The sequence below is a fragment of the Mus caroli genome, unplaced genomic scaffold (assembly GCF_978045245.1).
Source record: "Mus caroli unplaced genomic scaffold, Mus_caroli_1 scaffold_15, whole genome shotgun sequence".
Lineage (NCBI taxonomy): Eukaryota > Metazoa > Chordata > Mammalia > Rodentia > Muridae > Mus > Mus caroli.
Window position 1 is genome coordinate 60,444,585 of NW_028227270.1, and position 25,016 is coordinate 60,469,600.

Consider the following 25,016-nt stretch of genomic DNA (forward strand, 5'->3'; position numbering starts at 1 on the left):
CATGTGATGGTTCGGTGGTTAAGAACACTTGCTGCTCTTGTAGAGAACCCAGGTTCAGTTCACAGGACCTAGAGGATGGCTCACATCTATAACTCCAGTTACAGGGGATCAGATGACCTCTTCCAACCTCCACGGTTACTAGGCACATAAGTGGTAGGAATATAAATATACAAGCCAAACACTCATACACACAAAATAAATGAACCTAAAATTTTATTTATTTATTTATTTATTTGAGATACACTTCACTGTGTAGCCTACTTACGCATGCTATCAGATCATCTGCAAATATGAGACTTTGACTTCTTTCTTTCCAACTTGTATCTCCTTAATCTCCTCAGTTGTCTTATTGTTCTAGCTAAAACTTCAAATATTATATTGAGTAGCTATGAAGAGAATATAAAACCTTGTTCTGTCTCTAGATTTTAATGAATTGCTTTGATTTCTCTCCATTTAATTTGAGGTTGGCTATAGGCTTGCTATAAATTGCCTTTATTATGTCTATGTATATCCTTTGAATCCCTAATATCTCTAGATCTTTATCATGAAGGGGTGTTGGATTTTGTTAAAGGTGGTTTTTGGTTTTGGTTTTGGGTTTGGTTTTGGTTTGGTTTGGTTTGGTTTTTGCTTCTAATGAGATGATCCTGGTTTTTGTTTTGTTTTGTTTTTTTCCTTTCAATTTGTCTATATTGTGGATTACCGTGATGGATCTTTGCATATTGAACCATCCCTGCATTTTTGGGATGAAGACTACTTGATCATGGTGGATGTGTTGATATGTTCTTAAATTTGGTTTATGAGCATTTTATTGTGTATTTTTGCATCAGTGTTCATGAGTGGAATTGGTCTGTAATTCTTTTTCTTTGTTGAGTCTTTGTGTGGTTTCAGTTTCAGGGTGACTGTGGCCTCATAAAATTTGACAATGTTCCATTGGTTTCTATTTTGTGGAATAATTTAAGGAGTGTTGGTATTAGCCTTCTTTGAAAGTTTGGTGGAATTCTGAGCTAAAACCATCTGGCCCTGGGATTTTTTTTTCTTGGTTGTGAGATTTTTAATGTCTTCTTCTGTTTCCTTGGGAGTTATAGGTCTATTTAAATTGTTTGTCTGGTTTTGATTTTGATAAGTGGTACCTACTGAGGAAATTATTCATTTCTTCTAGATTTTCCATTTGGCGGAGCATAGGTTTTTAAAGTATGTCCTTGTGCTTTACTGAGTCTCCTCAGTGTCTGCTGTTATATCTCCTTTTTGTTTCTGACATAAATTCACACATCTATGGCCACCTGATCTTTTATGAAGAAGCCAGAAATACACAGTGGGAAACAAGAAAGCATCTTCAACAAATTGGGCTGGTCAAATTGGTTTTCTGCATGTGGAAGAATGCAAATAGATCCATATTTATCAACCTGAAGAAAGTTCAAGTGGATCAAAGATCTCAGCATAAAACCAGACACACTGAACCTGATAGGAGAGAAAGTGGGAAAGACCCTTGAATACATTGGCACAGGAGACAACTTTTTGAACAGAACATTATTAGTGCACATGCTAAGATCAACAATCAATAAATGGTACCTCATGGAACTGACAAGCTTCTGTGGCAAAGGGCACCATCAATCAGACAGAGCAGGAACTTTCTACAGAGATTTCTACCAACTCCACATCAGGCAGATATCCAATATCCAAAATATATAATGAACTCAAGAAACTAGATATTAAAAAACCAAATAATCCAACTTAAAAAATGGGGCACAGATCTAAACAGAAACTTCTCAATAGAGGAATCTCAAATGCCTGAGAATCACTTAAAGAAATGTTCAACATCCTTAGCCATCACGGAAATGCAAATCAAAATGACTTTAAGATCTCATCTTATATCTGTCAGAATGGCCAAGATCAGTAACACAATGGTAGATCATGCTAGTGGATCAAGGGAACACTCCTACATTGCTGGTGTGTGTGCACATTTGTATAGCCACTATGGAAATCAATATGGTGGTTCCTCAGGAAATTAGGATTGATATACCACAAGACCCCACTGTAACACTTTTGGGCATATGCCCAATGGATGCTGCATTCTAACACAACACTTGCTGAAATATGTTCATTATTGTGGCTTTATTTATAATACCCAGAATCTGGAAACAATCTAGATGTCCCTCAACTGAAGAATATATAAAGAAATTGTGGTACATTTACACAATGGAGAGTTACTTTATGGTTTTTTAAAGAAATGACTGTTTCTGGAAATATATATATATATATATATATAAAGAAAGAACCAGCACATTCCTGCTCTTGTGCCCGCAACTCTCTGCCCTGTGGGGCTGGCTGACCATGCACTGGTGGGCAATGGCCAACCTGTCCTTATCTTAGGAGGACTCTCTGGCTCGGAGCTCCTGAAATGTTTTCACCCAGCTCTCTAGGTTCCCACTGGTGGGTCACTATCACACCAGCCCCATGCTCCAAACCCCCCATGACCTCTGTGGTGCAACTCAGGCAAACCCATGCTTTGCCACCACACCTTTCTCTCTTGAACCCGGACAAGGCACCAGGTGAAGGGAACTTAGTTCAGAAACAACGGTAACTCAATTGCTGGGCGCAACAACTAAAATCCTACCTTGAAGCCTTATTAAATCTAAACTCTCCAGTGAGGAAGCCTGACAGATCCATCATTGAAGCCAGGTAACACTCGTAGCTACATCTGGTCTTTACACTATCCACGACTCAAAGGACCTCACTCTCTCCTGCTTCCTCTCTTCCTCCATCCAACCTGGAAGTCCCACCTACTCACCCAGTGATTGGCTCCTTTATTCATTAGGGAATTGGTTCGCAAGAAGTCACCTGAGTATGACTCACTCCTTGGCAGAAACCCCTCCCAGGCGAGTGGAATTAGCATCAACATACAAACAGCTCCAGGCCCATCCCTAACAAATGACATCATGAAATTTGCAGAGAAATGGATGCAACTAGAAAAAAAAATCATCCTGAGTGAGGAAAACCAGACCCAGAAAGACAAATATGGTATATGTTCACTTATATGTGAATATTAGCTGTTAAGTAAATGATAATCATGGAACAATCCACAGACTCTGAGAGATTAGGTAAGGAACGGGTATGGGAGGAAGCATGGATATACCTAGGAGAGGGAAATAGAATAGAATCTAAGGGTGGCCTGCAGGGGAAGGTGGAGGCAGGATTGGAGGGATCAGGTGGGCAGGAGTGATGGGGGAGGGGTGTAGGGAGAAATAGCTGGAATGGGGTGGCATTTGGAAAGTGGAGTGGAGACCTCCTGGAATCTATAAAGATGACCCTAGTGAAGACTCCTATAAGGAAGGATATGGACTCTGAACATCTTTAGCAGCCAGGCAAGGCTTTCCATTGATGGTACTAGGTTCCATTTGGTTGAGTTGTTGGCTGAAGAGATCCTGTGAAGACCCAAAACAACTGAGACTGATTCTAGGACAGTTAGCCATCCTCTAAAACTGACAGTGAGTCCCCACTGCTGAGGAAAACATCCACACAGCTCACTGAACATAGAAAGGTCCAGCTGGGGAGGAGTTGGGGTCTTCCATCACTATGTTCTAGTCTCTGAGAGCTCTGGAAAGAGAAACCTGGACACCAACCCAGCCGCAAAACCCTCCACCTTCAATCTGTTCTAACTGAATGATGTCACAGAAATTGTGGAAGTGGCCAACCAATGTTTGGTTTAATTTGATGCCCAGTCCCTGAGAGGGAACCCATGTCCTATACTGCTTGGATGGCAGGAGGAAGAGACTGGATAGCTCAGAGACTTAAGGTAGAAGACCAATCACAACTGGAAAGAGTCAATGAAATGATTCCTAGTGATATTCTGCTATACTCAGAGATCAGTGCTCTGTCCAGTTGTCATCAGAGAGGCCTCCACTGGCAGCAGATGGGAGTGGGTGAAGAGACTCACAGCCCCACATTATACAAACAAAGTGTGTAGATTGGAGGTCTCCATTGGGTCTCTCCCCTCAGAGATTGGGGAACCCTGTGGAAGTGGGGGGGAGAAAATATGGTAGGAGTCAAAGGGGATGCAGGACACCAGGAGAATATGACCCACTGAGTCAACCAAGCAGGGCTCACACAGGCTCACAGAGGCTGAATCAGCAAGCACGGGGTATGCATGGGTATACACCAGGTCTTCTACATGAACATATGCTATGACTGTTAGCTTGGTGTTCTTGTGAGTCTCCTTACAATGGGAGTGAGTATGTCTTTGACTCTTTTGCCGGCTCTTGGGACTTTTCCTCCTATTTGGTTGTTTATCTAGCCTTGATATGAGGGCCTATGTCTTGTATTATTGCATCTTGTTTCGTCCTGTCTGGCTGTCATCTCTTGGAGACCTGCTTCTCTTTTCTGAAGAGGGAACAGGGGAAGTGGATCTGGGTTAGAGGGGAGGTGGCAAGGAGCTAGGAGGACTGGAAGCGGGGCGGGGGGAGGGATTGGGAGGGTGGGATGTTACTGAGATAGGATAAGAGAAGCATGTATTTTCAATTTTTAAAAGTTCAAAAATAAACTTGTATTGGAGGACTGTGACAGCAAGTAATTGTGATGAGTTACTGAAGAGTCTGGTACACTTCCGGAGTGCTACAAGAGAGAAACATGGTAAGGATGGAGAGAGACAAGGGAAGACACAGAGAAGGTCAGAGTGCAGCTGCTGGGTCAGACCTTGCTCTCTCACAGATAGCTCACTTCTGGCTTGATCTCAAGCCCCAGCCTCAGTACTCAGGATGCTGGAGGCAGGAAAACTGCTGGGAGTTTGAGGCCCTCCTGGGCTACTACAGTGAGTCCCAGGCCAGCCTGAGCTAGAGTGAGACCCTGTCTCAAGACAAACAAACAATAAATGGGCTTAGAGTGTAGCTAGGTGATAAGAATGCTGGCCTGCCTGACTTCTGCATCTCCCAGCACAGCAGAGGAGAGGAGAGGATGGGGAAGAAAGAGTAAATGGGGTTCAGAGAGGGCTGCCATGTAACATGACCTTTGAGCAGAAATAAAAAAGACGAAGAGGATGTGACATACATATCCAAAGGAAGATTGAAACAGCAGAGAAAGATGGGAAATTGTAGAACATGAGAAAGAAACATCTTACTTGTCAGCTGAAAGTCAGTAACTGTAATGTAACTCACAACAACAACAACAAAATAGTTGTGAACACCAGAGAGCCACTTAAGGTCAAAATGCATAAGACTTTTGAGTTTAGCTGTTTCCTTTCTTCTATAAGCCTGCACTCTTCTTTGAACCTCACAAACAAGATTATAATCCACATTAACAGTCAAATCCCTTTTTAAAACTTTCTTTTCTTTTGAGATAGGACCTTGCTATAAAGTCCTGCATATCCTGATACTTGCTATATAGACCAAACAGTCCTGAACTTGTAGTAATCCTCCTGCCTCAAGCACTGGAATTACACTTCTCTCCCCCTCTCCCTCCCCACCCCCGTGTGTGTGTGTGTGTGTGTGTGTGTGTGTGTGTGGACCCAGGATGTCCTCAAGCTCACAGAATTCTCCGGCCTCAGCTTTCTGACTATATAGGAATGCACCATGAAACCTGGCTTAACACATCTTAATCTCTCTGTGACCTACTTGGAATAAAACTCTTTTGACCTTTTTACCTGCTTTCATCTTATCAGCTAGTAAAGAAAAGCAAAAGAAGGCAGGAACCAAAGATCCAATACATGTCATGTTTTACCTTCAGGAAGAACAGTAAATGTGTGCCTGAAGGTAAACAAAGTCGTGTGCACACTTTAAGAACCTGTGTTCACCCTTAGAAGCAACAAGAACTTAAGACAAGCTTAACTCTCTGGAAGCTACTGACTGTGGCAAGCCAGCCAAGCCAGGCTGATTGACAGCTGGCACCAGGTTGCAGCCTAGAGAAGTGGTAAGAAATCACTGGACTTTGGACATGTTTATCTTTCTTTCTTTTCTCAGGAGTATTTAAAGAAAGAGTCAAAATAACTTACTAACAAAGTAGACAAAGAAAAGCATTGAGAGAAAGAGAAAAAAACTTAGCTGATAAAACTATGAGGACAATTTTACTTTACAGACTTCTGATTTCTCGGACTTACAGGACAAAGGATAGAGTTTGTTACAAATGTAACCTAGTAACAACTTCCATCCCCTAGAGAAGATACATTTTAACATGAAGAGCAGTGTCACGATTCTTAGAACAATCTGCAACTCTCTATTGCCTCCTGTTCCCATGTTTGCGCTCCAGGTTACTGAAACAATGCCACAGACATTTTAAGAAGCTGTCTTCCTCTTAAGGACTTCCAAGGAAATCCAAAGCAAACGTTTCAACTGCATTAGAATTTTCATGACCAATATAAATCTCCAATATATTCTGACAGGTTTGTTTTGCAGTCAGTAGTTTTTTTATTAGTACTAGGTCCTCAGTATGATTTTTTTTTTTCAGTCCTGGAGAGGGAATCCAAAGCATTCTTCCAACTGAGCTGCATTCTCAAATGAATAATATTTCAAATATTTTTTATTTTTATTACGTGTGTGCATGTATGTGTGAGTACAATTGCCCTAAGTAGCCAGAAGCATTGTATCCTCCTGGAGCTGGAGTGACAGGTGGTTTTAAGCCACCTAAAATGGATGACTAGAACTGAACTTGAGTCTTTTGCAAGAGCAGCCACTGCTCTTAACCACTGAGTCACTTCTACAGCCCCTGAAGATGCATATCTCTCTCTAGTTGAGATTTATTTTTAATGTGTATGAGTCTTTTGCTAACATATTGTCTATACACATGTGTGTCTGTTGCCCCATAGAGGTCAGAAGAGGGTCATGGAACCCCTGGAACTGAAATTATGATCAGTAGTGAACTAGTATGTTGGGGCAAGAGTAACAAATTCTCAAAAACAACTGAGCCATCTCTCCAGCACTCAACATGAACCTTAAGAGCAACTATTTAAAAGAGGAAAAGACTACGGATATATATTGAAGAAAATGCATATAAAATATTTTAAATCCTTAGAACAGTGTGTGCTGTGTCCTCTAGGGTTCTAGGAACCAAGGACTTACCTAAGCCAGGACTTTGGTTCAGAGATTACTCACCTGGGTGTGGTGACGCAGCTTCGGCCCCTAATAAATATAACGATGCATCGTCAGCTCCCTTTGGACTCGATGAAATGCCACTGTCTGCCTGGCAAACAGATTATTAGTTTGGCTCAGATGCATTTTCAGAACAAAAGACATCTACCTAAGAGGCTATCGCAAATGATTTAAGAGTATGTTTCAAGTCACACAGAGCTGCTAAGAACACATGCTTCCCACTGGTGACGGTTTGGATTTCAGTCAGGTCTCCTTAAGGGCCAACCTTTGCCATTGGTTTTTCCCCTAGAGTACTTTCTAATGTACCTTCGTCCTTTCTGAAGGGTGTGTGTGTGTCTTTGTGTGTGTGTGTGTCTGTGTGTGGGCATGCAGGTGCTGGTGGAGTCCAATCGTGTCAGATCCCCTAGGAGAGGAGTTATAGACAGCTGTGAGCAACCACCTTGGGTGAGGGGAAGTGGGATTTGCTCCTCTGTAAAAGCAGCAAATCTTCTCACCCATTCCCTCAGCCCCCTCATTCTCTTAATACATCTACATTGCTTGGTGGTCACAGTCTGCTACATGGAACTTTTACTGTCAGTGACAGGAACGCTCAAGTTATATTTAGAACCGCTACTAGCTGTGGGACCCTAGAGAAAGATGGCTTTCTGGGAAGGCTTGTCTGGCCTCAGTGGGAGAGGATGTGCCTTATGATACCAGGGTTGGGCAATGGCGAGGAGGGGGGGGGGGGAGAACGGACACCCTCTCAGAGGTGAAAGGAGGGGTCCTGGGGAAAGGAAGGGGGAGGGGGGAACCAGCATTTGGAATGTAAATACATTTTTCCCCCTGAGACAGGGTTTCTCTGTTTAGCCCTGGCTGTCCTGGAACTCACTCTGTAGACCAGGATGATCTTGAACTCAGAAATCCGCCTGCCTCTGCCTCTTGAGTGCTGAGGTAGATACATTTTTTTTTTTAAAAAGACAGCTGCAGAGCCTCAGATGATCCCCCCAAACCCACACAGCAAGAGAAAACCGACAAAACAAAGTTGGTTGTAGAACATCTATCAGATGCATCTATCATTTAGCTCTTTTGCTTTTTAAATTTCAATTGTATTCCTTTCTTCCTGAACTAGTAGGATTAATATTTATTTACAGTTTTTAAGACAGTTTCTGCCGGGCGTGGTGGCGCACGCCTTTAATCCCAGCACTCGGGAGGCAGAGGCAGGCGGATTTCTGAGTTCGAGGCCAGCCTGGTCTACAAAGTGAGTGCCAGGACAGCCAGGGCTACACAGAGAAACCCTGTCTCGAAAAACCAAAAAAAAAAAAAAAAAAAAAAAAAAAGACAGTTTCTTGGAATAGCCAAGGCTGTATGCGTTCTTCACTTTAAGACTGTTGGCTAAAGAACCCAATGGATTTAAATTTATCCTTTGTAGAGGTAGAAATGAAAACTGCCTTGATTTTTCCAGCACTTCTATTCATTAGTTGCTTGAGGCTTTCAAGACATGTAGAACACTTTAGATAACAATGAATGTTCAATTAGGGGAAAAAAAAGAACTCTGTGTTGTTTGCTAAGTTTGTTTGTTTTTTGAGACAGGATTTCTCTGTGTAGCCCTAGCTGTCCTGGAACTCGCTCTGTAGACCAGGCTGGCCTCGAACTCAGAAATCTGCCTGCCTCCAAGTGCTGGGATTAAAGGCATGTGCCATCACTCTCCGGCTGATTGCTAGTTCTTAAAGAAAAAAAAAAAAAAAATGAATCTCTTTCTACCCCCAGGTCGAGTTTAATCCAGAGGTTTAGGCCGCTGGTCTTCCTTCAAGGTCGTTCACAAGGCCCTCACTGAAACTTGGAGCCACTCGGAATTACAAAAAGAACCAGCTTCCCGAGCAGCCACAGAGGGGCGTCGGGGGAAATCTGAAAGCACTCGGCGCCGGATCGCGCAGGTAGCTAGGGAGCAAGCCCGGACCTCTGCGCCCGCTGGGCGGAACCTGGGCGGCGCGCGCTTCCGGTGCGCGCTTCCGGCCAGCCGCGGAGCGCGGGGCGGGGACACCGCCGCCTTCCAATCGCGCACAATGAGACGGCGCTGAGCGCCGGAAGTGGGGCTGAAGGAAAACACGGTGAGGAGCAGGGCCCGGACAGGAAGCGGCGGGGGACCGCAGCGGCGCTGGTGAGTGCTCCGGGGCGCCGTCTCGTCGCGTCCCTCCGGGACTCGCCTCCGGGCTGGGCCCGTGGGTTCCCCCCGCCCCGAGGAGCGTATCTGCCCGGCCCCGAGGTACGTTGGCGCCGTCCTTCTCCGGCCGCCTCGGCCCGGCTGTGCGCCCGGAGCCCTCGGGTTCGAGTCCGCGTCTTCACTTTGTGTCGGGGCTCCGGCCCTGGTCCGGGGAACCCCGGAACCCTGTCAATGGCCGGGCGCTTCCTGCTTCCTATTCCCCACGGCGGCTTCGTGGCCAGTAGCGCGGAACCGCCTCCTCCTTCGCCTGGGGACTCCGCTGGTGGAAACTGAGGCACACAGGGGTGGGGCTGCCGAATGGGGAAGGAAAAGGAGTGTCATCCTGCGGAGGATTGTGGTTGGTGACGAAACTGGACTTGTCTGGGGCTGGGGACTGAGAAGTCGGGTAAGTCAGCTGGCGTTGTCCCTTGGTCGGAAGCCTGGACCCTTAGAGCGGTACCTTAGTGGGAAGTGCTGTCCCTTCGCCCAGCGGTCGCGCCGGGTTGAAAAGCGAAGCTTAGAGTGGGGCTGATCGAAACTGAAATCTGCTCACATAGTTTCGGCTACTTTGATACCTAAAAGTAATTGCCAACTTTAAAAAAAAAAAAAAAAAGAAATAGATTTGGGAGTTTTGTAACAGTGTTGACTTAGGATGTTTACTTTGAAGAGAGGTGCTTTCGTTACATAGAAGTTACTTCCTTAGTTTCTGAGACTATAGAAGCGTCTTCAGATTTAGTCTTTGTATTAAATAAGGACCAGTTTTTATGAACACTGTAACTTCTGGAATGCATTAATTATTAGGAATGTGGTAACAATTTAATTTTTAAATGGGGGAAGATAAAGGCTTCAGGGCACCCGTGTGTTACTTTGAGTATTTGGTATGATATTATTTTACAGTTTTGTTTTGTTTTGTTCCCCCCTCCCCCAATGCCTTCTTTCAGGTACAAAGTAAGAAAGTTGAAGTCAAAGACCATGGGAGATACAGCAAAACCTTACTTTGTGAAGCGCACTAAAGACCGTGGAATTATTGATGATGATGATTTCAGAAGGGGCCATCCCCAACAAGATTATTTAATAATGGATGATTATGCTAAAGGCCATAGCAGTAAAATGGAAAAGGGCCTTCCAAAAAAGAAGATATCACCCGGGAACTATGGGAACACCCCCAGGAAAGGACTGTATGCGGTTTCCAGCAATCCATATGCATTTAAAAACCCAATTTACAGTCAGCCTGCTTGGATGAATGATAACCACAAAGATCAAAATAAGAAATGGCTATCTGATGAACTGGCTGGTAATGCAGACAGCTGGAGAGAGTTCAAGCCTGGACCTAGGATTCCTGTCATAAGCCGCTCAAGGAAGGAATCCTTTCAGGAAAGTGATGATGCCTACAGGTGGCAGGAGGGGAGAGGCTGCAGAGCAGTGAGAAGGCTGTTCCAGAAAGACCTCAGCAGCCTAGAAGCCATGTCAGAAATGGAAGCAGGAAGTCCTGGTATGCCTTAAGTCTCTAGGCTGTGTGTCTGTGCTATTTTCTTCATCCAAATAAGTGTTGTTCTTTTCAGTCATGAGCTCTTTAATGTGAGTGTGTTAGTGTTGACAGTATAGTTGGGTAGCCTCAACATATTTCATGCATTGGACCATCACAAGCTCCAAGGCAGGCTGGGCACATGGTGCAGTACTGTCCCCTAAAAACTAAGCAGAAAAGCCAGGCTCATTTTACTTTAGTAAACACCTTATGGGAGAGGAGGAGGGTGGCCACTTAACCTCAGAGATCATACTCTAATTTTCATAATCGGCATTATTTTTGTGTACATGATTTTAATTTTAAAATAGGTTCAAAATGTACATGACAGTATAAAACTGAAAATATTTACTGTTAAGACAGAGTATAAGCTGTGTATATTACAAAGAGGGAGGGAGGCAGGACGGATGGAGAAAAGTAGTGGCAGGGAAAGAGGAAGTTGTGGGGGAAAAAAAGAAACCAAGTTTCCGTTTAACCAAACTAACTCACACAGGGCCCCAGGTAGTTGGAATACAAGCTTGACAACAAAATTTGGGAAATAGAAATTTAGAGAACCGTAATGCAGAGAAAAGCAGTGCTGTTCCCTTTCAGAAGAATCAAAATCTGCTGCTGCTGCTTCATGTAGTCAAGGCTAGCCTTAACTAGATCCACTTGTTTGCACCTCCCAGTGCTAAAACTTCATTTCTAAGTAACTTTACATTTTTTAATATTGATACAAAGTGATTGTATTTTCCCAAAATGTGCACGTAGATGTTGTAATAGCAATTATTTGAAAAAACAGGAAAAAGTTATTTCTATCTAGTCAGTATATTTGCTGAAGTGAAATAAAGTCGTGAGTTGGATGGAAAGCATGAAAACTGTTTATAGTATGAAATTAGACTTGGAAAAATTGCCCCCTTTTGGAGACAGTGTCTCACTGTGTGGTGGCCTGGTGTGGAATTTGCTCTGTAGACCAGACTGGCTTCACAGTGATCCTTAATGCTTTTTCTTCCGAATTAAGGTTTAAAAGGACCCTGTCTCAAAAGAAAAAAAATAAAATAAAATGAACCATAGCTTTACAAATCTTTGAGCTGGGCAGACTAGAAAGGCTGTTGTGTGGGATTCTGAGGTGATGTGGAGCCACAGTTTTGTGAGTTGGGCAGCTGCAGTTTGGAGAGGATGAAATTGTCCAGACTTACTTCTGCAGTGCTGTATGGGAAAGTGGGACTGAACTTGAAACTGAAACTGGGGATGCCTCCTGTCACCCTGGCTATTACCTCAGTCTGTAGGACCTGGCATCCTGACAAGGGAACAAGTGTTCATTGGCGGTTTCTGGGCTTTGGATTTCTCTATTACTTCTTAACGTTTTGTGCAGACCTTAAGTGTTTCTATTATGGCATTCATGTAGGTGTGAACATTGTTACCTATATTTGTTTTATGGAAATAAAAAAATAAGATATGTATGTGTTACATGCCTGCAACCCAGAAAGAACTAGGGAGGTTAAGGCAGGAGGGAGGAAGGTTTGAAGGCAGCCTAGACTACCTAGCAAGGCATTCAGGAGGTGGAGCAGGAGGGTCAGGAGAGCTCCCTAGTGAGCTCTCAGCCAGTCTGGATTTTGTGAATAAAACAAAACAAAAATTTAAAAAAAGAAAGGGGGGAGGGGGGGTACTGACCTAACTAAGTGGCTGGGATACTTTAAATGGTACTTTTAAGATAAGGTGTAAGCCAGGCTGAGAGGTACACACCGTTAGTCCCAGAGTGCAAGAGGCAGAGGCTGACAGACAGACTTGTGGATTTGAGGCCAACCTGGTCTACTTAGAGATTTCCAGGCTAACCAGGGCTACTTAATGAGACCTTGTCTAAAGTCACCACTAGTAGTATAATAATGAGTTATAGATCAATGTTTTGCAGCTAGAAATATTAAAGGAACCAGTTGTAGAGCAGAACCCTCTTCTACATGTTCTTCCTCAGTTTTAGGAATGACTGGAAAGGTGTCTCGCAGGAAGTACATTGGCTCCATGTTCACACTTAGTATTTCTGTATGAGCAGAGTTTCAGGTTGCCAAACGAAGAAATTGATAGTATCCCTTGAAAATCATTATAAAGGAAACCTTAAGGTTTTATATAAGATTGCATACAATAGAGAGGAGTTTAATTTGATGTGTAAATTTGCAGTGCGTGGAAATGGCTCTAAGAAAGATCATTAAAGGGAATAAAATATCTTAATTTTTTTCCCTTGGGGCAGGGTCTCATTGTGTAGCTCTGGTGGGCCTCAAATTCTGCACGTCAGTGAGGTCACCTCACACTCTGAGTTTCCTCTGCTTCTGCCTCCCTTGTTCTGGGAGTAAAGGGTGCGTTACCCTGGCCTGCAATAATAAGTATCGCTCAAACTGAGAAGATGTGACAAAATTATATTAAAGTTGATTTTTAAAGCTTTTAAAAGACCGTTTTGTTTTTCTTTTTTTCATCTTTGCATTATTGTCCCTCCCTCAACCCTCAAATGTCCAAGGTTGTAGGTGTAAAGTCTTGGGGGCAATGTCATTAATAGGCTGGCAGGAAATGTCCATTCAAATGTCCTCTGTGACTGGAGTGACATTCTATTTGCAAATAAGATGTGAGGACTTGGAACACTCACAGCTGGGGGCATGATAGCCCATGTCAGTAGTTAGGGGACCTTCTTGGGCTGTTTTGCTGTCCAAGAGCTGCTCCAGTGAGCTTTTTTCCCAGCTTGTCCCTGCAGGCCTTGGCAGCCCTGTCTTTTCTTAAGTGTTCCACAGGGGGCTGTTCAGGGATTTCTCCTCACTTTGCATCCTGGACAGAACAAGGCTGGTACCTGCCATATTTTAAACTGCATTTTACATCTTTATTTTGCCTTGGGCTTGTACCCTTAGACAAGTCACTTTTGTTCTCCGAGAGTGAGGTCAACCTCAGCATTGATGTGGGAAGTGCTACAAGGATCGGAGGAGGTGGGGCACATAAAAGCACTGCCTTTCTTCTGCTGTGGAATGGGGTGGCAGTGCTTCCAGCACTCCCTCTCCAAAAGTCACAGTGGTCTCCATCCTCTTACCTCATTGCCCCAGTGCTGTGGCAATAGTGCTATACTAGTCACAGCAGTTGATTGCTAGTGTTTGAAGGGGGTCTCAACAAGCTGAGGATGGTGCCAGTGTGCATGATGGGAACAGTCTGCCATTAGCTAAGTTCTCGGTCTGGCAATGCATTCTTTATTTTTGTAAGAATTTATTTACTTATTACCTATCTATCTATTTATTGTTTTTATGTGTATATACATATGTACCTGCATGGATGCGTCTGTGCACTACCTGGTGTAGAAGCCTATGTTCTCAGAAGAGAACATCAAATCTCCTGGAACTCAAGTTCACAGATTGCTGTGAGCCTTCTTACCTGCTGAGCCATCTCTCCTAGCCCCGACAGTAGCACTCTTTAGAACTTGGAGTCCGTACTTCCTTTTCTACCCAGAATTCTTTCCTGCAATTAGCCAATGCATTGCAGTTGCTAAGTCACGAGTCTCTCTGAAAGCTGGAGAGAGATTGCCTTATGCAAGACTTCTTCAAATCGTTAATTTATGGAAAGCCAATGAAGACAATCCCATTTGGGTTTAATCAGAATTGTGAAAATGTTTTGATTTTTTGTGGGTATGTGCATGTGTGGGTGCCTGCATAACAGAACTCAGGTCCTCTGCAGGAGCTCCTTCCACTGAGCCATCTCTTCATCTCCTTCATCAGAATTTTAGCTTAGAAATAAATATTATTTAAGTCCAACATTACAATTAGCTTCCAGTGTCTTTAGAACGCAACTGGAGTGTCAAGGCTGCTGTTTTTAAAGTTCAGTCTCAAAATTGTTATGTGCTTCATCATTTGAAACGTTGTCAGCTTAAGTTTATTCAGTCGTTCTACAGATTGTAGAACTAATGGGGTTCATGATACATTTATTTAGGGTAGACTCTGGCTTTAACTGCCAGTTGTGTTTCCTGTGCTCAGCCTGTCACTGGTATGTGGCAAAAGCTAATGTGGGGAGCTGTGTGTGCTCAGTAGGTAAAACTTTAGCTTGAAGATTTTCCTCTTACTGAAGGAACCTGAATTTATAGCTGAATGATTTTTTTTTTGAACCACATAAGAAAATGATCACAGTTTCCAAGTTCTCTGGGTACATACAATATTGTCCATTTTTCCTGACTCAGGTTCTTCACTTTAAAAGAAAATCAAAAATTAGATATGAATATTTTCCATCAAAACACAGGTGTGTTTACAGTTTGGTTGGCAGTATCATGTATGCCCCGTATACATCAAGTGGCTTAGAAGTACAGTTACAAGTACAGCCTTAGTGAGATCTTTCTGCTGTTGCATGATTGCTCAGCAGTATAGTGTGGGAAGAGATAAAAATCAAATCCTATGGAAAATAGGATCCTTTTTAATTGCAGTGGTTTCTGTGGATTGGTGAATGGAGAGCTGTCTCCCTCTTTGTTCAGTGTTCAGGTATCACTTACTATATCATTGAAATAAGTTCACATGGGCTTGGGGTAGAGCTCAGGGCCTAGCACTCGCCAGCATGGATGAGGACCTGGGTTCAATACCTAGTACTATGCTTAAGTAAATGGATGTATAGGAAGGAAGTTATACTTCTTACTGAGAGCAATAGTTTTCAACATCACCCGTATTGTCCCCTAACTTAAGAAAACAAGAAACAGCGGTCCAGACCTCGTAAGCCACGGAGGACTAGAACGGAGGACAGTGAGCAGGATGGAGATCTGGACGGTCCTGTCATCGACGAGTCTGTCCTTTCAACCAAGGAGCTGTTGGGTCTCCAACAGGCTGAGGAACGGCTCAAGAGAGACTGCATCGACAGGCTGAAAAGGGTAACGTCTTTATGGAAACACTACATCATCTCTAAACATTACTCTACACCAAGTCAGTAATTGCAGTATGTGCCTCAGGGTTAGGCTTTACCTTGTGTAAGTCCATATGCCAAGGGATAATTAGCATGACTTCAACTCAAGAGTTACTGCCATTATATTTAAATAAGAATGACTGTCAAGCTTGGAAGTAACCGGGAAACTGTGATGCTGGCTGATTTTCTCTGAATGTTTAGAGATAGATCTTTCTGTCAATCTTTTCAAACTGTAGCGACCACGAAACTGCCCGACAGCAAAGTATACCTGCAAACTGTGCGATGCTTTGATTGACTCCATCCCGTTTGCTCATAAGCACATCAAGGAGAAGAGGCACAAGAAGAACCTTAAGGTGAGTGGGTCTCTGGCGATTGAAACAGGTGAATACTTTTCATTAAAACACAGGCATATTTATGGTTTGGTTGAAAATGTTATATATGTACCTTATACCTCAAGTGTGTTAGAACTGCAGTTGTGTCTGCCTTCAGTGGGAGATTTCTGCTGTTGCATGAGTGTTTAGCGGTGTACGTTTTTGTGGTTTTCCTTAAACCTATTGTAGAATACTTGTACACTAGTCAGATGTATTTGTTGGGTGGCCCTGTGAATTTCCCCAAGTCCAGAGTTAGGATGTAAGAAGCCATTGGTGGGACCGTGGTGTTTTTATGCAGATAATAAGGCACCTAATATCTGTGGTTGCTGTCCATGTTTTCTCTGTATTCCTGGCTGCTCCTTAGTATCCATATTAAGTACATAGAGTGTGTGTGTGTGTTTGATAGGATGAAGACCACCATGTCTAAGATAAGGAAGGCTACAAAGATTCCTGAAAATTCTGTAGGGTCCTGTCTCAGTGAGAAGAACAGGTACACCTGAGTGATTTTAATCTTACCATTGATCTTACAAGGAAAAGCAGGAGGAAGAATTGCTCACCACACTGCCCCCGCCAGCACCCTCCCAGATACATGCAGTTGGCAGCGCCATTGACAGAGTGGTGCAGGAATTTGGTTTACATAGTGAAAACTTGGATCAGAGACTAGAAATTAAGCGTGTCATGGAAAGTGTGTTCCGGCACAAGCTACCAGGTATGTTCTAGATTCCTTTTTCTATTTAACATCTAGAAGTGCCTCATAGTTCAGATTGCTTTTACCTAATAAGCATTAACTTATGGCCTGGCCACAGGGTGCTGCCTATAAGGCTTATGGAGACTGCGATAGAGGCATCCCAAGACTGGGATTGCTGTTGGGAACCGTTTGTAGTGGAACCTACTACTTATAATAAGTTAGAGCTATGTGTGCATTCTGACATCAGAAAGAAATGCTTGTATTAGCTTATGGCTATACTGTAGGTTCTAAACACTGTGTCCTTTTCAGGATACATTATCTGAATTTTTAAAATTATGGCAGTTTTCTACACAAAATATGAGCTTGATCACATAGGAGTCCTTAGTATGCTCCACAGCTCATGGCAGGAGTGGCTGGAGGCCAGAGAAAAGCTTAGCAAATGGCTGTGCAGTCCTTGTCTGAGTGCCTGCTCTCAGTGTGTCCTGCTTCTGGGCGGGTGCACCTTTGACTTTTGAGTATGCGTTCACTAGCAGTGTTTACTTCTTATAGCTTTGGAGAGATTTCACTCCTGTGACTCCCACCTGCTTACTTCTCTCCAGACTGTTCTCTTAGGCTTTATGGATCCTCCTGTAGCCGACTGGGCTTCAGAGACTCTGACGTGAACATTGATGTTCAGTTTCCAGCTGTCGTAAGTACAAAATGATCTGCTGGACTTCACACTCAGGAAGAATTCTCTCATTGTTTAGCATTTCAGACGTTTTATATTTATGTGCTTGTGTGAACTCATTTGCCCTTGCCCCCCCGCCCCCGTGTGTGTATGTGTGTGTGTGCATGGGCGTGCCAGATGTGTTTAGGTGCCCGTGAAGGCCAGCGAGGGCATCGGATCTCCTGGAGCTTGTGAGCCACCTATGTGGGTGCTGGGATCTGAACTCTGGGAGAGCAAGTGCTCTTGACTTTTTAGCCCATCTTTACTTAAGCTGTTTTTATTGAGTTCATGGGCACATGTGTACAGTTTCAGTCACCTGGCAGACTGCTTGATCATACATAGGCTATCCAGCAGTTGGTGATCTGGCTCCTTATCAGAAGCACACAGATCTTAGTGTCCTTATCTATTCCATCCTTCTGAAAATGGACATGGTAGCCACCTTCTTAACAGAGTGGCAGAGACCCTCAGGGAGGTCAGGGCAAAGCTTCTAGATTGGAGAATGCTCAGAACTTAATGGCTTGTCAGCAAACACATTTTACCATGTTAGCCCCTCAGGATCACGTGGACTGTGAGAAAGCCAAACCCTTCGCTGCTGGGTTGTGGCTGTGCTCCTTTCTGAGAATAGCAGCTCTGTCCAGGTGGGGCTGCTCAAAAGAAGCCTGCTGTGGTTCCCACTGGCACAGGCTTTTCAAGGGAGTGTGCTTGAGGCTTGTGGTGGCTGTCTGGTGGTAACGAGCGGAAAGTCTGTTGAATGTGACTTGGATGTGAATGCATTTGATAGTTAAAGTATGACAGTGACAGTTCTCCCTGAGAATTTTCATTTTATGTTTTCCGTCTTCAGCTTCAGAATTTTAATTTTTTACTTTATAAATTTTCATGTTTATTTTGCTACAGATCTTCCCTACTTGTAATGTTGGTTTTCTAAGGATGTGAATCCTGGGAGGATTCTATGTGTCTATGAATTCAGAAAGTTTAAATTCTTTTCATAAAATCAGCCTTCCTATAACAAGAAAGGAAGGCAAATGTTCATAGTGTATTTGTAATATTTATACTATAATATATAGTATAATATTTATGTTATATATTATATTAAATATTAGATATGTAATATTCATATATAAATAATATATCTATAATATTACAAATAATATTTATAAATATTCATGATCTGTAAACCTAATTAGCTCCCAAGTTCCCTTTTTATATCACAATAATAATAATAATAATTGATGGGCCAGAGAGACAGCTCAGGTGCTTGCCCCCAAATCTAATGACTTGAATTCAATCCCTGAGTGTCACAAACTGTCCTCTGGCCATATGTATGCCTCCCCACATACACATAATGAATAAATGTAATTAAAGTAATAACGCTTTTCAAAAAAACAACCACGCCTAACTTCAAATGATGGAACACATCTATAAGTCCAGTACTAGAGAGCTGGAGGCAGGAATAGCAGGATTTCAAGGCTATCGTCAGACAAAGCACGCTTCAGTGAAACGTAAAGTAAGGATCTGTCCACACACCAGCAAGCGTGTGTGCACGCACACATACACCAGGTATAGAAGCCTACGTTTTGGTGAAATATGATTCCCAACAACATAGATAAGTCAGAACTTTAAAGCCAGAAGAAACTTAGATTAGCCCTTTACCCACTCTGCTTCCCACTGTTTTGTTTACAATTCATCTATGCTCAGTTTAGTTATTTGTTATAAGTATAGATTCTGAGGCCAGGCATGGTAGTGCATGCCTCTGATCCTAGAGGTAGACTAGTTTGAGACCAGCCTAGTCTATATAATGAAGTTCTAGGTCAGCCAGGGCTACATAGTGAGATCCTGTCTTTGAAACAACAAACAGATTCTGAGGTGGGATTCCTTGATGTTCTTGTTCATAGCCTCTCCTTCCTTCCTGTGCTTAAGTCTATAGCTCCCTGGTTATGTAACCTACGGACTTTACTGTTTCTTAAAGAATTTCATTTTAGTGTGTGTGTGTGTGTGTTCATGTGGGTATCTGCACATGGGTGCAGGTGTGCCTTCAGAGGCCAGAGTCTCCCCAGAAGCTGGTATTACAAGTGATTGTTAAATGTCCCATGTGGATGCTGGGAACTAAGCTCGTGTCCTCTGGGAAACAGTATGTGTTCTTACATTTCCAGCTCCAATCTTAATATTATTTTAAGTTTCAAATTCGATAAGTGATTTACCAGAGTAAATTCTTAGCAGTTATTTTGATCTGGTGTCATTCATGCAGCAAATTTTCACTAAGCCCCTGCTGTATATAGGCTCTATGCTAGGTGATAAAGGACAAGATAGGCCTGGCTCTCTGGTGGCACTTGTAAGCTATTAATTATATTGTAAGCTATTAACTATAGTGAGCTTCTCAGAGAAACACAGCTGAGTGACAAGCTCTGAGTATAGACTTAGCTTCCTCAAAGAGGGCACACACATTTCCACAGAACTCTGCTTAGGATGTGGAGACCTGGATCAGTTAGTTGTACAGATTCTTGAAGGCAATGTAGTAAGAATTTGACTTTGTCCTAACAACAGTAAGAATTTTAAGGACCCTTGATTTGGGAGGGTGACTCCTACCTATAGTCAAAGCATTTGGGAGGCAGTGATAGGAGGATTACTGTGAGTTTGATGCCAGCCTCAGCTGTAGAGCAAGACCCTATATCAAAAAACCAAAAGGCTAGGGGGATGGTTCAGCAGTTATCTGTGCTTGTTCCTTTTCCAGAGCATGTTAGTTTGGCTCCGGGCTCGTACAGCACATGGCTTACAACCTCCTGTAACTCCTGTTCTGGGGTTTTGACACCCTCTTCTGATCTCTTCTGTGACACACACACACACACACAAAAAATCTGTAAATAAAACACTTCAATAACAAAAGAAACATTTAAGAATCCATTATATAATTTTAAAGGGTTTTGGTCCAATGTGGAATGGAGTTTTGAAAAGAGAGATGTTGATTTTAGAACCATGTAGCTTTTTGTTGCTACAGTGTTTCAGAGTGAGAGGAACATTGTTGCACTAGAGCACCTTCCAACCACCATTAGGACAGCTAAGGGGTCACTACCTCAAGAGTAAGTTGTACACAGTTACTTTGTCTCAAGTCCTTTGCCCAGGCATGCATCCTCACGTGTTCTTTGTTGGCCTTGCACAGTCTAGTGACTACTCTCTTCACCTGTAGCAATATGCATTTCTTATTTGGAAAGCAATTTGGGGAACTTCAGACTGTATTATAACCAGAAAAACAAAATTGCTTAGGGATTATTTCATGTATTCATTCATTTATTTCCTAGATGTCTCAGCCAGATGTCCTCTTACTTGTTCAAGAATGTTTAAAGAACAGTGGTAAGGCCAAATTCTTCCACATTTTGCTTCTGATTTTGTCTTCTGTCTATAAATTTTAATATATCTTACTACCAAACTGAAAGTAGAAAATTCACTTATAAAAATTACTTATGGGTAAAATCCAAAGCAAAAATAAAAGTAAATGCCCTTGAATTATTTACTAGAGTCCAGCTAACACTCCCAGAACCACCAGTCGGACAGCTGTTAGTTTGACAGCATGTAGGATTAATGAGCCCTGGACTGTGAGTGAAGAATGCAAAATATGTGATATTTATTCTTAGGAGTACATTCATAGTAATCTGCTCTATTGATGGTTTAAATCAATGTTACACATGGTAAATAGGTGGGCCCTGCCCTGATTAATGAACTCAAAGACGGTTGCTCCCGAGTGGGCCCATCAGCTGTCTTGTCCAATACAGTATCCCTTGGGGCTTATTGCCTTTTCTCAGTAGCTAGGCCTCAAACCGCTCCTTTCCTTGAGTTAGGCAGTCTTAGTCTTTCTCTTTGGGTATGAGAAACACTTAAACATTCATCTTGTTTCAGCCAATACATATTTGACACTATGATTTAGTAGCTTTTACATCCATCTGTTTTTAGTCTCCTGTGCACATTCCTAATTATGTTGTCCACATAGCATTTAAATGCTGCATCTGCACTGCAGTCATTTCTGATCAGACACTAACTAGCTCTGAAAAATGAGGACACTGTCTGTGATGATTGGGTTCTTGGACACAGTGTTCTCTCCTTCTAAGTCACCTGAGGGCTGTGTGTGGTAATGGCCTCTCAGACCCACAGCTGTGCTTAGGCTTTCCTAGGTCTGCTTTACAGAGAGGTTTTAACTAACTTGTTTAATCATGTTTTCCTTTTTCCTCAGACTCCTTTATAGATGTTGATGCTGATTTCCATGCCCGGGTCCCTGTGGTGGTGTGCAGAGATAAGCAAAGGTTTCTGTGTCTTTAAGCTACTATTTTATGTGATTTATTTGGGGTTTTTGAGATAAGGTCTAATTAACCATGAGAACCCAGAATGGCCTTGCATTTGCCATGTAACCCAGGACAGGCTTCAGCTTGTGGCAGTGTGCCACTGCTGTGCTGAGGTCACAGGGATAAACACTAGCTTCTCAGATTGCCAAAATCACAAATACTTTGTTAAATCCCTGTAAGAGTCTTAACTTAGAGAGTTATAGGTTCCTTGTCTGATTACCACTTGTACCTCTCCCTGGCCATCTGCCTGTACTTCCATTGTAAGAAGAAAAGGGAAATCAAGTGCTGGAAGAGTCTGCACACATTTCACCTAGACTGGAAGTAGCCAGGTGGAACAGCAGCTTCCCGTAAGCGCCTCCTGTGCCGTTGTTGTTTGTGCAGTTGTGGCACCTGAGATGGTGCTGGGGTGGCCCCACAGGTGCAGCTCTTTTCCCTTGGAAAGCTGCTACTACCACTGAGTAGGAGCATCGTAGGCTCTGCTGACTCGTCATTAAGCAAATCCCTTTGACTTGGGAGAAAACATTATACCCTTGGTATGAGCAGAGCAGACCTTTGATAATTTTTTTCCTGTGTTCTTTCCAAAATATTTTTAATATTTGAAAACATACAGTCCTAGTTCTGACAAACAAGTCTATTCAAAAATAGTTGCCTTTAAAAAAAAGTTCAGTTTCAGGCTGGAGAAGAGCACCGGCTGCTCTTGCAGAGGGGCTGGGAATCTGGAGAAGAGCCCCGGCTGCTCTTGCAGAGGGGTTGGGTTTGATTCCCAGCCTCACTTAGTGCCTCGCAACCACCCGGGCCTCCAGTCCAGGATCAGGTAGCCTCTCCTGACCTTCTAGGGGTCTATGCATGCACATGGTACACAGCATACTAACATTCAGGCAACACAGTCACACACAAAATAAGTAAATCTTGTTTAAAATCCGACATCTTAGGTGAAGCTGCTCGTGAACTTAAGGTCTTTCCATCTAGGTTTTATTATTGAAATGAACTTTCTGATGTAGAAGACTGACCCCTATCTAACATGTTTTCTTTCTTTCCCTCCCATCCTCCCCTTCCCCACTAGCGGCCTTCTTTGTAAAGTAAGTGCAGGAAACGAAAACGCTTGGCTGACCACAAAGCACCTAACGGCTCTTGGAAAACTAGAGCCAAGGCTGGTTCCTCTGGTGATTGCATTCAGATACTGGGCAAAGGTACGGTTGGGGCGGGGGGTGGTGTGGCTGCTTCTGCTTCTCCTTTTCCTTCTCCTTCTCCTTCTCCTTCTCCCCTTCCCTCTCCCCCAACCTCCTCCTCCCCTTCCTCCTCCTCCTCCTTGTTCTTGGTTTGTGTTTGTTTGTATTTTTGTTGGGTTTGTTTTGCTTTGGCAGTGCTGGCTGGCCTGGAACTCACTACATAGGTCAGGCTCCAGCTATCTTCTGTTTTTGCCTCCTGGTTGCTGAGATTACAGATGTGTGCCACCATGCCTTGCACCAGATGTGTATTTATAGGCATAAATAGAGTGGATGTCAGACTATTGGACTAGAAACTAATATACACAGAAAGGAAGGTCAGAGTTTCTATTTAGTGTAACATTATTCCTCAGAAGATAAAATGAGCTATAATGTTTATTAAAAATCAAGTTTGGGCTGGGCAGTGGTGGCGCATGCCTTTAATCCCAGCACTCAGGAGGCAGAGGCAGGCAAATTTCTGAGTTCGAGGCCAGCCTGGTCTACAGAGTGAGTTCCAAGTCAGCCAGGGCTATACAGAGAAACCCTGTCTCGAAAAACCAAAAGAAAAAAAAAAAAAGAAAAAAAAATCAAGTTTGGGTCGAATCTTGTGGAATATGACCTAAGAACTTGTTTTTGAGGGTCTTTGTGGGGCATGGTAATATTTGAGATAAGTCTTCTTACACCATTTTCAGTGACAAAGGCAGAGACTTTAGAAAGACAAAAGGTATTGTCATTGTCTCACAGTTCCCTAGTGTTCTAGATATGTTGTTTTGCGGTGTTAGAGTCCCAAATGAAGATGATTTCACGGTGATGCGATTGCCAGCTGGCCAGGTATTAGCACACATCCCCAGCACTGAGGAGGCTGAGACAAGAAGCTCTCAAGCTCCAGGACAGCCTGAGCTAGTTAGTGCATACCAAGATCCTGTCTCAAACATAGCCACAGCAGGAAAGCATCCAGTTCAAAACAGGGATTCCTAGCTAACGCTCTTACTGATTCAGGTAAAGCTGTGCTAGAAGGTTCCAGTGCTAGGGTCTGGGATGAACAGGATTCCCTGGTTTTAACCTGATGGATCAGAAAAGCCCTAGAGAAGCCAGGGTTATGGCTCAGTGGCAGAGAGTCTGCTAGGACATTGAGGTTACAGTTCAGTACCTAGCAACCCCCAAACTAATATCATTAATGTGCTTTCGGTTTCTTTTGTTTGTTTTTTTTGTTTTTTGTAGCTTTGTAGTATTGATCGCCCCGAAGAAGGAGGCTTGCCACCATATGTGTTTGCTCTGATGGCTGTTTTCTTCCTTCAGCAAAGAAAAGAACCTCTCTTGCCAGTTTATCTAGGATCATGGGTATGACAATTTCTAGTTGTATCTGATAGTTACTTTATTAAATTCCTTATGCAAATATCTAAACACTTAACCAAACCTGAAGTATTTAGTTATTCTACCATACTTTTACTACTGAAATATTAGTGTTTGATTACAATGTTATCCTATTCATGGATAATAATATTTTTAAAGATTTTATTTATTTTATGAATGTGAATACACTGTCACTCTCTTCAGAGTGACACCAGAAGAGTGCATCAGATTGCATTACAGATGGTTGTGAGCCACCATGTAACTGAGTTATACTGTTGCCCATGCTGTCTCAAACACCTGGGTTGATCACATCCTCTTGTCTGAGGCTTCAGAGTTTCTAGGACGATAGCATTTTTTATCTCTGCCTTCCTCTATAACCTATAAAGCCAAAAGAAACAGAATCTGATCATAGCCTGCATTGTGAGATGCAGAGCGTCCCCGTCACTCCTTCAGTGATGTCTGGGTTACATTTATGACTATCATCTTTAGCAACAGAACACTTGTCTAACCTGTGGGTACAGGCCTCTTAAATCAACTATGCAGGAGGCTGAGGCAGGAGGACTACAAGGGCAAAACTGATCTGGGCTAGAGTGAGTTCAAAGCCAGGTACTACCTTAGGGACCTAGTGAGATCCTGCCTTGAAAAATAGTTTGAAAAATGCAAAGGTGAGGCTGAGGATGCAGTTGAATGTTGAGCTCCTGCCTGAC

The 25,016-nt window shown here is 43.0% G+C and overlaps 1 protein-coding gene and 1 long non-coding RNA gene across 5 annotated transcripts in view; one reads left to right on the forward strand and one right to left on the reverse strand.

Annotated features, from left to right (window-relative positions):
* Positions 1–261: 261 nt before the first annotated feature.
* Positions 262–9,035, reverse strand: LOC147000950 (uncharacterized). 2 transcript variants are annotated; one of them, XR_015045419.1, is made up of 3 exons: positions 8,814–9,035; positions 7,077–7,164; positions 262–1,458 (listed from the first exon to the last, which is right to left on the reverse strand). It is a non-coding gene; the product is annotated as an uncharacterized LOC147000950 (long non-coding RNA). The 2 variants fall into 2 exon arrangements; XR_015045420.1 differs by lacking the exon at positions 8,814–9,035 and adding an exon at positions 7,942–8,109.
* A 164-nt stretch (positions 9,036–9,199) lies between these two features.
* The window catches only part of Tut7 (terminal uridylyl transferase 7), a 51,720-nt gene continuing 35,903 nt past the window's right edge, over positions 9,200–25,016 (forward strand). The window contains exons 1-10 of one of the 3 annotated variants that reach the window (XM_029468616.2): positions 9,200–9,658; positions 10,194–10,744; positions 15,445–15,626; positions 15,895–16,011; positions 16,561–16,738; positions 17,317–17,405; positions 20,717–20,768; positions 21,643–21,712; positions 22,815–22,941; positions 24,178–24,297. In XM_029468616.2, coding sequence (XP_029324476.1) covers positions 10,225–10,744; positions 15,445–15,626; positions 15,895–16,011; positions 16,561–16,738; positions 17,317–17,405; positions 20,717–20,768; positions 21,643–21,712; positions 22,815–22,941; positions 24,178–24,297 — 1,455 coding nt within the window. In that variant the 5' untranslated portion in view covers positions 9,200–9,658; positions 10,194–10,224. The remainder of the gene's footprint in view (positions 9,659–10,193; positions 10,745–15,444; positions 15,627–15,894; positions 16,012–16,560; positions 16,739–17,316; positions 17,406–20,716; positions 20,769–21,642; positions 21,713–22,814; positions 22,942–24,177; positions 24,298–25,016) is intronic. The other 2 variants (XM_029468617.2, XM_021181015.3) reach the window with 2 other exon arrangements.